Source organism: Pristiophorus japonicus, chromosome 15 (assembly GCF_044704955.1).
Source record: "Pristiophorus japonicus isolate sPriJap1 chromosome 15, sPriJap1.hap1, whole genome shotgun sequence".
Lineage (NCBI taxonomy): Eukaryota > Metazoa > Chordata > Chondrichthyes > Pristiophoridae > Pristiophorus > Pristiophorus japonicus.
In genome coordinates this window covers 66,276,068-66,290,852 of record NC_091991.1, presented here as the reverse complement: position 1 = coordinate 66,290,852, position 14,785 = coordinate 66,276,068, and the positions used below count along the sequence as shown (strand labels likewise).

Genomic DNA, 14,785 nt, shown 5'->3' with positions numbered 1-14,785 from the left:
ACAAACACAGGGTCATTAACCTCTGTCACGAGATACAGCCGCGCGATCATGGTACATGTTATGCTGGTGACGCCGGGTTTCTACATGATCATTGAGATCTGGGTGGACCAAGGAGAGCTTGGTTTTGAGTGCTCTCTTCATTAGTAATTCTGCAGGGGGAATCTCAGTAAGTGAGTGGGATCGCATACGGTAGCTGAGCAGAATCAGAGATAACCGGGTCTGCAGAGAACTGTCCGTCATGTGTTTCAAGCTCTGCTTGATAGTTTGGACTGCCCGTTCCGCTTGACCATTGGATGCGGGCTTAAACGGGGCAGACCTGACGAGCTTGATGCCATTGCGGGTCATGAACTCATTGAATTCCGAGCTGGTGAAACATTGTCCATTATCACCAACAAGGACGTCAGGCACACCATGAATGGCTTTCAATGGTGGTGGTGGACATACATGATATTATTATACATTCAATCCATTTAGAGTAAGCGTCCACTACTACTAGTAAAATCTTTCCTAGAAAGGGGCCAGTGAAATCTACGTGGACCCTGGACCACGGTTTGGAGGGCCATGACCACAGACTCAGTGGGGCTTCCCTTGGTGCATTGCTCAACTGTGTTACATTGGTGTACGTATGACTCCAATTCCGAATCCATGCTGGGCCACCAAACTTGTGACCTGGTGGTAGCCTTCATCATGATTATGCCCGGGTGGGTACTGTGAAGGTCGCGTATAAACGTTTCCCTGCCTTTTTTTTTGCAAAACTACATGTTTCCTCCATAGGAGGCAATCCGAATGGATGGACATTTTATCCTTGTGTCGGTGGAGCGGCTTAATTTCGTCTTGCATTTCCCCGGGAACTGCCGACCAGCTCCCATTGAGGATGCAGCTTTTTACTAGTGATAGCACAGGGTCCTGGCTCGTCTAGGTCCTGATCTGATGAGCCGTGACAGGTGACCCCTCACTCTCAAAAGCATCCATTACAAGAAGCAAATCTGTGGGTTGCGCCATTTCCACCCCGGTGGTGGGCAATGCAAGCCGACTGAGGGCATCAGCACAGTTCTCTGTGCCTGGTCTGTGGCAGATTACATAGTCATACACAGATAATGTTAGTGCCCATCTTTGGATTTGGGACGAAGCATTGGTGTTAATACCTTTGCTTTCTGAGAACAGCGAAATGAGCGGTTTGTGGTCAGTTTCGAGCTCGAACCGGAGTCCAAATAGGTACTGGTGTATTTTCTTAACCCCGTATACGCATGCTAATGCTTCTTTCTCAACCATACTGTAGGCTCTTTCAGCCTTAGATAAACTTCTGGACACATAAGCAACCGGTTGCAGTTTGCCTGATACATTGGCTTGCTGTAACACACAGCCAACCCTGTACAAAGAAGCTAGTACTAAACGTTTACATGGGTCATACAATACAAGTAACCTGTTGGAAAATAGCAGGTTCCTGGCCTTATTAAAGGCTGTCTCTTGAGATTTACCCAAACCCAGTTGTCGCCCTTGCGTAGCAATAAATGCAAAGGTTCCAGCAAAGTACTTAACCCCAGTAGAAAGTTACCAAAATAGTTGAGGAGTCCCAAGAACGAATGCAGCTCCGTCACATTCTGTGGACTGGGTGCATTCTTGATGGCCTCCGTCTTGGAGTCCGTGGGTCTGATGCCGTCCGCCGCAATCTTTCTCCCCAGAAATTCGACCTCTGGCACCAGGAAAAAACACTTGGAGCGTTTCAGCCTGAGTCCCACTCTGTCCAGTCACTTTAGAACCTCTTCCAGGTTGTGCAAGTGTTCGGTGATGTTGCAACCAGTGATCAGGATGACGTCTTGAAACACCACGGTGCGTGGAATCGATTTCAGCAGACTCTCCATCTTCCTCTGGAAGATGGCTGCAGCCGAGCAAATCCCAAAGGGGCTTCTGTGGTATATGAACAGTCCTTTTGTGTGTGTTGATGCACGTCAATTTTTTTTTAGAAGATTCAACCAGCTCCTGTGTCATGTAAGCAGAGGTTAGATCCAGCTTGGTGAACGACCCCCCCCCCCCCCCCCGGCTAGTGTTGCAAACAGGTCATCCGCTTTGGGTAGTGGGTAGTGGTCCTGTAACGAGATTCGGTTGATCATTACCTTGTAGTCCCCGTAGATTTTGACCGTCCCATCGCTTTTCAACACCGGAACAATTGGACTGGCCCACTCCTTGAATTCGACTGCCGATATGATCCCATCTCGTTGAAGTTTGTCCAGCTAGATCTCGACTTTCTCTTGCATCATGTATGGAACCACTCGGGCCTTGTGATGAATGGGTTGTGCATCAGGGACTAGATGGATCTGCACTTTGGCACCCATGAAGTTGTGAATGTCTGGCTCGAATAATGATGGGAATTTGTTTAACACTTGGGCACACAAGGCATCATCCACCGAAGACAGTGCTTTGATATCGTCCCAGTTCCATCGGATCTTTCCTAGCCAGCTTCTGCTGAATAGCTTTGGGCCATTGCCTGGTACAATCCATAGTGGTAAATCATGCACAGCTCCTTCGTATGATACTTTCACTGCCGCACTGCCAATGATTGGTATGAGCTCTTTGGTGCAAGTGTGCAGCTTGGTGTGGATTGGGCTTAGTTTTGGCCTTTGTGCCTTGTTGCCCCACAGTTTCTCAAAAGCCTTCTGGCTCATAATTGATTGACTCACCACTGTGTCCAATTCCAATGGAAACTGGAATGCCGTTTAATTTGACTTTTAACATTATTGGAGGATTCTTGGTGGTGAAGGTGTGTGCCCCATACACTTCCTCTTCAGCCTCGGGTTGAGTTGCTTCTCTTACTTGTTCAGCGTGATCCATGCTGGATCAGTCATCTTTTGACTCTGCCACGTGGTGAGTCGCAGCACATCTGCACATTCGCTGGAGGTGCCCCATTGTTCCGCAGCCTTTGCACACATAGTGCTTGAATCGACATTGATGGGCTCGATGATTACCCCCGCAGCGCCAACATGGTGCTAATGGATTTGCATTCACGACCCACAGCGGACTCTGAGTCATCCTAGGTCTAGCCTCTGCAGGCATGTAGGCCCTGCCATGTACAGTTCTGTCTGCTGAAGGTGTTATTTTATGCACAGCGCTTGCCGATGAACTTCAATGCTGCAAAGAAATCTGTTTAATGTTATCGTTTGTGGATATGAAAGCCTGGGCTATCATTATGGCCTTGTTCAGATCTGGGGATTCAGCAGACAGCAGTTTGCGAAGAATGACCTTGTGTCCGATTCCAAGCACGAAAAAGGTCACGCAACATTTCCCCCAAAAATCCAGCAAACACGCACGGTCCTGCAAGGCATCTTAGGTCAGCAACATAGCTCGCCATGTCCTGGCCCTTGGAGCGATGGTGCGTATAAAAGCGATACCTAGCCATTAAGATGTTCTCCTTCGGCTTGAGGGGTTCCCGAACCAGCGTGCACAACTCTGCATATGTCTCGTCTATTAGTTTCATCGGTGCTAGCAGATTTTTGCTGAGGCCCTATATCGTGGACCCGCAAACTGTGAGGAGAATCGCCCTGGGCTTGACCACGGTCTCTTCCGTATCCAGCTCGTTGGCCACGAAGTACTGGTCAAGATGCTCAACGAAGGCTTCCCAATCATCACCCTCAACAAATGTCTCAAGAATACCAACGGCAGCCATAACAGCGTGAAAGTTCGCGATCTGTTACTCGTCGCCAATTGTTATGTTCAGAATAACTACAAGACTGTATGCTGTAAGCTCAAACTGTTGTGACCTTGGTCTCTTTAATGTAACTGCAGTGAGGAAGCAGCATGGCAGACTGCCTTTTATACCTGCTTCCCCAGGGTGTGCAGGTGACCCTTGGGTCTCTCACAGGTGTGCCCCCTGGTGGCAAGTCTTACACATTGGTAAAGTTTACATGCATAACAAAAATCACCCATGATTATTGCCTTACCTTTCTTACAAGCCTCCATTATTTCTTGATTTATACTTTGTCCTGCAGTGTAGCTACTGTTAGGGGGCCTATAGACTGCTCCCATCAGTGACTTCTTTCCCTTCTTATTTCTTATCTCCACCCAAACTGATTCTACATCTTGATTTTCTGAGCCAATATAATTTCTTACTACTGCACTGATCTCCTCCTTTATTAACACAGCTACCCTGCTTCCTTTTCCTTTCTGCCTATACCTCCAAAATTACAAATACCCCTGATTATTCAGTTCCCAGCTTTGGTCATCTTGCAACCACATCTGTCAGATCATACCCATTTATTTCCATTTGTGCTGTCAACTTGTCTATCTTGTTATGCATGCTGCATGCATTCAGATAAAAAGCTTTTAATTTTGTCTTTTTACCATTTATCCCTACTCTGATCCCACATTCTTATGCACTCTCAATCACTGTTGGAAGCTGTTCTGTTTAATGAGATGTCAAAGCTCTTGGATGTTATATTTCAGAAGCTGTACCAATAAGGATGGCTGTGTGATGTAACTCAGAACCCTGGCTACTGAATCTGTCCGATTTATGCTGTAGGGTGTATTTGACATCGCTGAAGATTCACACGAGAACTTATTTCAAATTTACATTTGCAGTTTTGCCAATACGGACTAGTTGTGTAAGTTGTACATTACTGGTCAGTTGGCCTGTAGCCAGATCCAAAATGACAGACTCCAATGAAATCTACTGATAGCAATGGTTTATATTTGCTGCTGACAGCATCCAGCCATTGTCGGCATCGGGTAAAACACTCTCTCCCAAGGGGTTATTTTTATTGTGCCTAAGCCAGCAATAATGTTGCTTTGCTCCGGCAGCAAGTATGCTGATTGAGGCAAACCTGTAAAGTATAAAAAGATTCTACTGCATTTTAGCAACATTAACAGTACTTCAGCTTTTTAGTTAGGAAAGCAATTTGGTACCAGTTCCTGGGTGTACTCTTTCCTAAAAAAAAAGAAACAATATAGTATCCTCTCGGCCTTCCTTAAAAATATTAATATATATAAATTTAACATTTTCAAACAGCTCTCGCACCCCTTTCAAACATAATATTTCCACCCATTATGAATCATTGCCTATTCTGTTAAACTAAGGGTGTAACCACACAGATTTATTTAAACGTGTAATTTACTGATCCAGACCCCTATTCTCCTGTATACTAATTATGTTAATTATTCCCCATATTCTTTGGGTTAGTCTCCTTTTTTAAAAAAAACCCCACTGATTTCAAACTCTGGGAAACCCAAGTCTTTTACTAGGCAACATAACTGCCCTCCTATATGCTAGTTTTCTCCCTCCAGACCCCCTTTCGCTTTTTAGTACAGCTTTGTGATTTGTTTTCTTTTAAGCTGTAATTGAGGGTAGCATTATCAAAGATTGTAGATGTTGCTAGACCTGCAAGCATGACAGAACTAACATCAGAGCTGCAGTAGTTATTAACCCGAGGTGCTTCAGTGATTTTGTGATTATTGTGTTTTAGATCTCCCAAATAACTAGGCTCAGTCACTCCTTCCTCCAACCCAATTCATTCAAATACACCATTAGCATTCAATATTTTCAATAAAAATATATATATTTTAAGATCAACTGGTATAGACAGGGATGTGGGGGACATATGGTAGAAAATTGTTATAAGAAGTGCTGCTCCCCGAAAGAGTACATTGATAAGAGAACTACCCAATTTAGATTAAATGGTGGTGGGGCACTGCAGATAATTTTGGGGTTTTTGTTATTGATTTTCATCCAGTAAATCCTGCAATGGATGTTGGGTGAGGACAGGATTAGGCTCAGCTTTGATGTACCTGCAGTCAAAGAGCTTGAAGATGAAAAAGGATCATTTTTGCTGGTATAGAATGGTTAGTACCCTTGGAACTATACGCCAGCATGAGTCAGTGATTTTTGGAAACTTCCTGAGATCCTGCTGAGCCTCTCGGCTCTCTACACCATCCTATTACGTAAGTTAATAGAATGCTGTGGTTTTACACTGCAGTGTATTCTGTGTGCATACATGTGGGAAATCCAGTAATGTCCCTGGTGTACATAAAGGAATACTCAAAGCTATATTGTATATATTTTTTAAACTGGCCAGGGAGTGTAGAATTGTAAGGTGCTTCTGATGGTCATTTTTTTGGCAATAAAAATTGAGCGTTTTCCTGGATTTTTAATGCAAAAAGACAGAGTTAGGGATTTCTTTTTGATGGGATTTAAAAACTCTCAATCTGAAGTATTTCTAATAATGGAAGTTTAAGTTTAAATACAATGCAAAAAATTTAATTATTATTTGCACAATTAGTACTAAACACTATAAAAAGATTGATGCAAATATATTTACAATATGGTTATATTATGCCAAACATTTGCTGGAGTACTATTTAATGATGCCAGATTAGATTTTGTCATTGAAATATTAATGCTGTAGTTTTTTCTCTCTCCATGCATCTCTAGTGACAGGCAATTTATTTCTATTGTGTTCCATGAAATCCATTTAGGGAGCAATCAAATTGCAAGCGAACTGCATTTTATCTCTCTGGCAACACAGTTTTTAAAAGAAATCCTTCAATTTAAATATCAAAAGTGGTTCAGTGTTGTGAAAGAAGGCACACTGTGCACTACATTTCATTTTCATTCTGTTCAGGCAAGAAAACTTAATGAAAAGCTTGTGATCTGGTACATATATCATAAGTGAGATGCAGCATTATCACCAAGGAACAGAAAATGTAATTCTGAAAAGAAATCAATTTCCAGTGTTTGTTGGAGTAAAATGTTCTTATAGCCTCCAAACTTCCTGGCTATTTTTACTATTGCTGTATTTTGCATGTGTCAAAGACCAACCAGCATCTTTTGCTCTGTTAAGTCATTGGAAGTCTACAATCAATAAATATTCAGTGATATTTTAAAGAGTATTTGGAGCAGGCTTATTCTTTCTTCTCCCTTTCTGTCCTATATATCAAGAGTTGATTTCTGAATTCACTATTGATCTAGTTAACTGCAGACATGAAAGGCTGAATTCTCCTCCCATTGGTGGGTTAGTGATGAGAATACAGCCCACCCAAGTTAATCTGCCACTGACCCACTGCTATCAGGGCAGGTTTTAAGTAGTACAGGGTAATACCGTTCTTGTTAGGGTAATCTTGAAAAGACTGCAGCCAGTTAAAGGGGAGCATCACTTTCTGAGTAACAGTAAGAATAAAAATGTTTGAATCAGCAGATGGAAGCATCACAGATTTTTAATTGAATCTCTGAACTGAGGCTTGGAAGAGACAGACTGTTGGGTGCTGAGGGCAGGGAACCCCATTAGATACTGGTGCAGCTTGGCTGGAAGGAGGTGACAGACGATCAGTGCAACCTGCACATCCCCACAAACTGCCACACAATGCAAGAAGTGGTTCAGCGACGAAGCAAGGATGGTCAAGATATCATCATTATCATTATCATCATCATCATCATCATAGGCAATCCCTCGGAATGGAGGAAGACTTGCTTCCAGTCTTAGCATGAGTTCTTGGGTGGCTGTATGTCCAATACGAGAACCACAGTCTCTGACACAGGTGGGACAGATAGTCATTGAGGGAAAGGGTGGGCAGGGAGCCTGGTTTGCCGCATGCTCCTTCCGCTGCCTGCGCTTGATTTCTGCATGCTCTCGGCGATGATACTCGAGGAGCTCAGCGCCCTCCCGAATGCACTTCCTCCACTTAGGGCGGTCTTTGGCCAAGGACTCCCAGGTGTCAGTGGGGATGTCGCACTTTATCACGGAAGCTTTGAGGATGTCCTTCTAATGTTTCCTCTGCCTGCCTTTGACTCGTTTACCATGGACGAGTTCCGAGTAGAGCGCTTGCTTTGGGACTCTCGTGACTGGCATGCGAACTACGTGACCTGCCCAGCAGAGCTGATCAAGTGTGGTCAGTGCTTCAATGTTGGGGATATTGGCCTGGATGACGACGCTAATGTTTGTGCATCTGTCCTCCTAGGGGATTTACAGGATCTTGTGGAGGCATCGCTGGTGGTATTTCTCCAGCGATTTGAGGTGTCTACTGTACATGGTCCACGTCTCTGAGCCATACAGGAGGGCGGGTATTACTACGGCCCTGTAGACCATGAGCTTGGTGACAGTTTTGAGGGACTGATCTTTAAATACTCTCTTTCTCAGGCGGCCAAAGGCTGCACTGGTGCACTGGAGGCGGTGTTGGATCTCATCGTCAATGCCTGCTCTTGTTGATGGGAAGCTCCCGAGATAGGGGAAGTGGTCCACGTTGTCCAGGGCCACGCCGTGGATCTTGATGTTTGGGGGGCAGTGCTGTGCGGCGAGGACAGGCTGGTGATAGACTAATAGACTGCAAGCACAGGGCATTTCTGAGCCTTAAACAGCAACCCAACTCCGGAGCAGCATTACAGAAGGCTAAAGGCTAAGGTCCAACAAAAAACCCGGGAGCTAAAGAACAGGTGGTGGATGGAGAAAGCACAGAAGTTATAGCAGCTGGCCGACAGCCATGATGTGCGAGGATTCTTCACCGCAGTCAAGGCCACATACGGACCAAACTCCCAAGGCCCCACCCCACTCCTGGCCAAGAACAGGGAAACATTCATCAAGGACACCGAGGCAGTCAGGGCCCACTGGAAGGAACACTTCGAAGATCTCCTCAACCGAGACTCTTCCTTTGACTCGAGCGTTCTCGACTCCATTCCGCAGCATGCTACCCGTCACCACCTCAGTGAGACACCAACACTGCATGAGGTAGAAAAGGCCATAAGACAGCTAAAAAAACAACAAGGCTATGGGAGCGGATGGAATCCCTGCTGAGGCACTGAAGTATGGCGTAGAGGCACTACTGGCACGAATACATGACCTAATCTCTCCGTCTGGAGGGAGGAGAGCATGCCGGTAGATCTTAGAGATGCAGTGATCGTGAACATCTTTAAAAAAAGGGGACAAGTCCGACTGCGGCAACTACAGAGGAATCTCCCTGCTATCAACCACTGGGAAAGTCATCGCTAGAGTCCTCCTCAACCGTCTTCTCCCCGTGGCCGAGGAGCTCCCCCGGAGTCAGTGTGGATTTCGTCGTCTCCGGGGCACAACAGACATGATTTTTGCAGTGCAACCGCTGCAGGAAAAATGCAGGGAACAGCGCCAGCCCTTATACATGGCCGCCTTCGACCTTACAAAGGCCTTTGACACTGTCAACCGCGAGGGTCTATGGCGCGTCGTCCTCCGTTTCGGATGCCCCCAAAAGTACGTCATCATACTCCGCCTGTTCCACCACGACATGCAAGCCATGATCCTTACCAACGGATCCATCACAGACTCCATTCATGTCCGGACCAGGGGCGTCATCGCCCCAACCCTCTTCTCAATCTTCCTCGCTGCCATGCTCCACCTAAGTCAACAAGCTCCCTGCTGGAGTGGAACTAAACTACAGACCAGTGGGAACCCGTTTAACCTTCGCCATCTCCAGGCCAGGTCCAAGACCACTCCCACCTCTGTCGTCGAGCTACAGTACGCGGATGACGCCTGCGTCTGTGCGCACACATAGGCTGAACTCCAGGACATAGTCGACATATTTATCGAGGTGTATGAAATCATGGGCCTTAAGCTAAACATTAGCAAGACAAAGGTCAAGATATGTTGAGGCACTGTCTCTCTCTCTCTCTCTCTCTCTCTCTCTCTCTCTCTCTCTCTCTCTCTCTCTCTCTCTCTCTCTCTCTCTCTCTCTCTCTCTCTCTCTCTCTCTCTTCAATCCGCTCCTGACATTTTGTACTCTATTTCTTGACATCTGGGTGTTGGGGAACTAATTCACTTCTGCAAAAGGCAACCTCTGCAAATATTCCAGCTCAAGTTCTTTACTTGCTGCCACAGAGCTACTTCTAGTCTTCAAGCATATTTGATTAAAAGGACAGTGTACCTCCACATCACATCATCATGGGGGGAAGTTCCTGTGCCACTCACATGCCTTGAACATTGTCTTCAGTTCCTCCAAGGAAAAGCTGGGATAAAACCAACATCACAAATATAACTGGAGGGAGGAAGAGGAGCAGTGCTGAAGGTCTTGAGTTCAAATGGGGAAAAGATGTTGAAGATTGTGGGCAGGCAAAGAGGACAGCTTGTGGGAGAGGTGATAGCAGAAGGTTAATAAAAGCTAGAAACTGCTCATTGTAAGTGGTCTCTGCTTTCTTAAAAGTATAGTAATGCTCTTGCATTGAGATTTTTCTTTATTCATTCATCCATCGGATGTGGGCATCGCTGGCAAGACCAGCATTTATTGCCCATCCCTAATTACCCTTGAGAAGGTGGTGGTAGTTGATGTACCTCCCCAATAGCCTCCAGAGCGAAGCTCGGCCTTCTAGGGCACTGATGGCCAGAAAAGTCTAAACAAGACCACCTTGTCCTGTCGACCCTGATGAGTACGTATGTGCATATAAGGAAGGTGCCTCACACTAAGAGCCTCCAATCTAGCTTCCTATATATCTTCCTCCTTCACCCCTTCATAGCTTAATAGAGGGATTCCCATTGGGAAATTCATGTCTCTAGTGCAAAGCAGTACTTCAAATAAGGCAGACTAAAACTAGCAGCAAAAGTTCTGACTGAACTTACAAAGTAACACCAACCTTCTGTAGCAGCGCACTAAATGGCCCCATCACCAGAGGCAGCACTAGCTAAAATCAATGTGCAGTGAGCTGCTGAAACATTTTGTGGAAGATTGGAGATCTGTCCTGTTTTAAACTTTATATGCGCATTTCTTTGACAATTTGCATGTGGCCTGATCGCTTTAGCTATGAACAAACAAAAAGTGAGGAAAGACCATTAAGCTCAGCAACACACACCCTATCTATTAGACAGTGCGGAAAAGTTGTCTGTCGGCTCAAAAAGCAGACAGTAGGCAACTATGCAGCGATGTTGACAAACTGTTTCAAGGACACTGCGCCAATATTAATCTAGCATTAATTCCTGAGACTTGGTGCAGATCAATTCTCTGTCAGCAGAAGGAACATACAGCCTCTGTATTGATTCTCTATTATAATATTTATAAGTTGGGGGATGGAACCTGTTCTTTTTTTTTCTTCAAAAAAGTCCTATGGTAATAGAAGGATGCTACTTTTCAGAGCCTAGTTCTTTTAGTTTTGAGCTGTGAGATAAAGCACCTTGATCTGATTAGGAGAACTTTGAATTACCAGCATTTTGAACTTCTAATGGTTCAATCTGAATAGGAACACTGTAATGAAATAAGTAATAATGAAACTAAATGAATTTGTTATGAGTCAGGCTTATAATGAATTGTGACTCTCAGCATATATGTCCATTTGTTGGAGAGGAGGGAAAATCATTGCTGGTTCGAATAGACTAACATCTGTTTCAATATTTAAAAAAAAATATTCATGTATATTTCTTTTCAGTTTCTAATTTGAGCAAAAGCGTGTTTCTTCATTGGAGAAAGACATTTGTACAACGTACAGTGCAATCCAAGGAGTGGACATGAACCTGGAGCAGTTGGCTGAGAAAGGTAAATGTAGATCCAGGAGTAATGTCGAACATGGAGTTCGGTTCTGGGGAATTTGACGGGAATGTTAGAAATTCCTGCATGCAAACATGGGAGGTGTGAAGCAATTGAGAGTGGTGGGGACTGTTGTCATTGCCAGAGCTTTTCACAATAAGGATGTTAAAAGGTAATATTAGAGACATCCTGAACACCCAAGACTCACAGTAAGCTGTTTTTTATCTGACGCTAATGCAGTCTTTTTCTTTTGAAGCGTTAATTTCTCTCCATTCCTCAGTTGGACTACTGTTCACTGACCGCAGCAAGAGATAATATGCTCCTTGGCTTATGTCAATGCAGTCACTAAGAGGTGCAGGATAGTGGGCAAAGATGAACTTCCTTTCTTTTTTTTTATCGTTCCTCCCGCCCCACCCAGAAGTGCCTAGCAGAAGCTCAGTGCACTGGGATAGTAGCTGTGAACGCGTGTCGGATGTTAGATAGTTTACGTAAATACGTAATACATTCACTAATCCTGTAAATGGAGTTTCAATTCAGACAAATACATTCCTGTTAACTCCTGTCCTAACTTCCAATAAAGGGCAACAGGCCTGTCATTAGAGCAAATGTCTGTTAATTTTCAGCAACAGAAATAACGTGCTAGTAAGCTTTTTAAAAGATAAGGAAAATTACATCAACCTGATGATCGCTGGACTGGGATTCCTTCATGGATAATCTGTTAAATGTTGCAGTGGAAACCTTTCAGAAACAGTAGAAAGAGTGTGGGGGAGGAAAGAAAACTACCTCCATATTTTTCCTTCCCCCATGAAAACCCAGAGAATGTAAATAACAACAATAACTTTATATAGTGCCTCTAATGTCGTAAAGCATCCCAAGGCGCTTCACAGCAGTGTTATGACAAAACAAATAAATTTGACACCGAGCCACATAAGAAATTACGGGAGACTTGGTCAAAGAGGTAGGTTTTAAGGAGTGTCTTAAAGGAGGAAAGCGAGGTGAAGAGGTTTAGGGAGGGAGTTCCAGAGCTTGGGGCCCAGGCAGCTGAAAGTGCGGCCACCAATGGTTGAGCAGTTATAATCAGTGATGCTCAAGAGGGCAGAATTTGAGGGGCGTAGACATCTCTGGGGAGTGGGGTGAGGAGGAGGGGGGGGTAGGGGGGGAGGTGGTGATTGTGAGGCTGTAGGATGTTAGAGATAGGGACGGGCAAGGCCATGGAGGGATTTGTAAATAAGGATGATAATTTGTAGGTCAGCGAGCACAGGGGTTATGTGTGAACGGGACTTGGTGCAAGTTAGGACACGGGCTGCCGAGTTTTGCCTGACCTCCAGTTTATAGAGGGTAGAATGTGGGAGGCCAGCCAGGAGTGCGTTGGAGTAGTCAAGTCTAAAGGTAACCAAGGCATGGAAGTGGGTTTCAGCAGCAGATGAGCTGAGGCAGGGGCGGAGACAGGCAATGTTATGGAGGTGGAAATAGGCGGTCTTAGTTATGCTGCGGACATGTGGTCAAAAGCTCATATCAGGGTCAAATATGACATCTCGGTTGCGAACAGTCTGGTTCAGTCTCCACAGATGCCAGGGAGAGGGATGCAGTTTGTGGCGGGGACCAAAGGCAATGACTTCAGTCTTCCCAATATTTCATTGGAGAAAATTTCTGCTGCTCTAGTACTGAATGTCTGACAAGCAGTCTGACAATTTAGAGACCATGGAGGGATCGAGAGAAGTGGTGGCGAATTAGAGCTGGGTGTCGTCAGCGTACATATAGAAACTGACGCCATGTTTTCGGATGATGTCGCTAAGGGGCAGCATATAGAGGAGAAATAGGAGGGGGCCAAGGATAGATCCTTGGGGGGACACCAGAGGTAATGATGCGGGAGTGGGAAGAGAGGCCATTGCAGGTGATTTTTTTTGGCTACGATTAAATGTGATGACATGCCATAATCCAGCTTCTTTTTTTGGCAGAACTTTGTAAAGATGAGGAAGAACAGAGGATTTTGAGTGATGGAAGTTCTGTTTCTCTGCATACTCCATTAGCTGGAGGGGTTCCCCTGGATATCAATCACCCTTTCTATGATGTGGCAAGGCATGGAATAGTCCAAGTAGCAGGTGGGAAAATAAAACTTCAATTGCCCTTACTCCTTTATCCATAGTGTGACCTAGGAACGATTAGTACAGGATTTGTTTTAAGCTTCCTATTTATTGAGTATGCAAGTGTATCTAGTATACAAAATAACAGATAACATAATATAAAACAATACAGCAGAATACAAAGATAATTACACTTTGAGATGAAGAAACAGTGAGAGATATGCCCATCTATTGTGATTGACTTCATATCCATTATATATCCAAAACCATGCACGTTATATATTCAAAACAACATTCCAACTGTAATGCACCTGTGGGTGAAGTTGTGAGCATCTTGGTACATAACAAAAATATGTAACCAATCATGTAAGAGGGGAAGAAATTGTAATGAAAAGGTTTCTTTCTATTAAAAATCCCCAACAAAATCCATTTTAAACATTAGGAAACGCAGAGCATCTTTTACAAAATCAGCACGGTGCTCAATCTTGAAAACCAATGAAAAGAGTCATTAAAGAGCCAGCTGTAAAACAACTTGTGGCCAGCTGCAGCTAAATGAGACCTGCAAGAAGACATCACTGCAAACTCTTCGTCTGCTGAGGGAACCATCAGTTGGATTGAAACGATTTGGAAAAAAATAAATTCCCCCTCCCTAGTACGACCCAGAGATTGGATAAATAAGAACATAACAAGTAAGAGCAGGAGCTTGTTCTGCTATTTAATAAGTTCATGGCTGATCTAATCATGAACTCGGCTCTACTTCCATGTCCGCTTCCCAAAACCCTTTATTCCCTTATCGCTCAAAAATCTGTCTATCTCCAATATATTCAATGACCCAGCCTCCACAACTCTCTGGGGCAGATTTACAACCCTCAGAGAAGAAATTCCTCCTCAACGCTGTTTTAAATGGGCAGCCCCTTATTCTGAGACTATGCCCCCTAGTTTTAGTTTCCCCTGAGTGGAAATATCCTCTCTGCATCCACCTTGTCGAGCCCCCTCATTATCTTGCATGTTTCAATAAAATCACCTCTCATCCTTCAGAACTCCAATGAGTTTGGGCCCAACCCACTCAACCTATCTTCATAAGTCAACCCCCTCATCTCCAGAATCAACCTAGTGAACCTTCTCTGAAATGCCCCCAATGCAAGTATATCCTTTCTTAAATACGGAGACCAAAATTGCATGCAGTACTCCAGGTGTGGCCTCACCAATACCCTGAACAGTTGTAATAGGACTTCTCTGCTTCT

At 44.6% G+C, this 14,785-nt stretch overlaps 1 protein-coding gene across 1 annotated transcript in view; it reads left to right on the top strand.

Annotated features, from left to right (window-relative positions):
- Positions 1-11,400: 11,400 nt before the first annotated feature.
- The window catches only part of LOC139280827 (rho GTPase-activating protein 8-like), a 58,158-nt gene continuing 54,773 nt past the window's right edge, over positions 11,401-14,785 (top strand). Inside the window, exons 1-2 of the mRNA XM_070900558.1 lie at positions 11,401-11,466; positions 13,416-13,559. Coding sequence (XP_070756659.1) covers positions 11,439-11,466; positions 13,416-13,559 — 172 coding nt within the window. The 5' untranslated portion in view covers positions 11,401-11,438. The remainder of the gene's footprint in view (positions 11,467-13,415; positions 13,560-14,785) is intronic.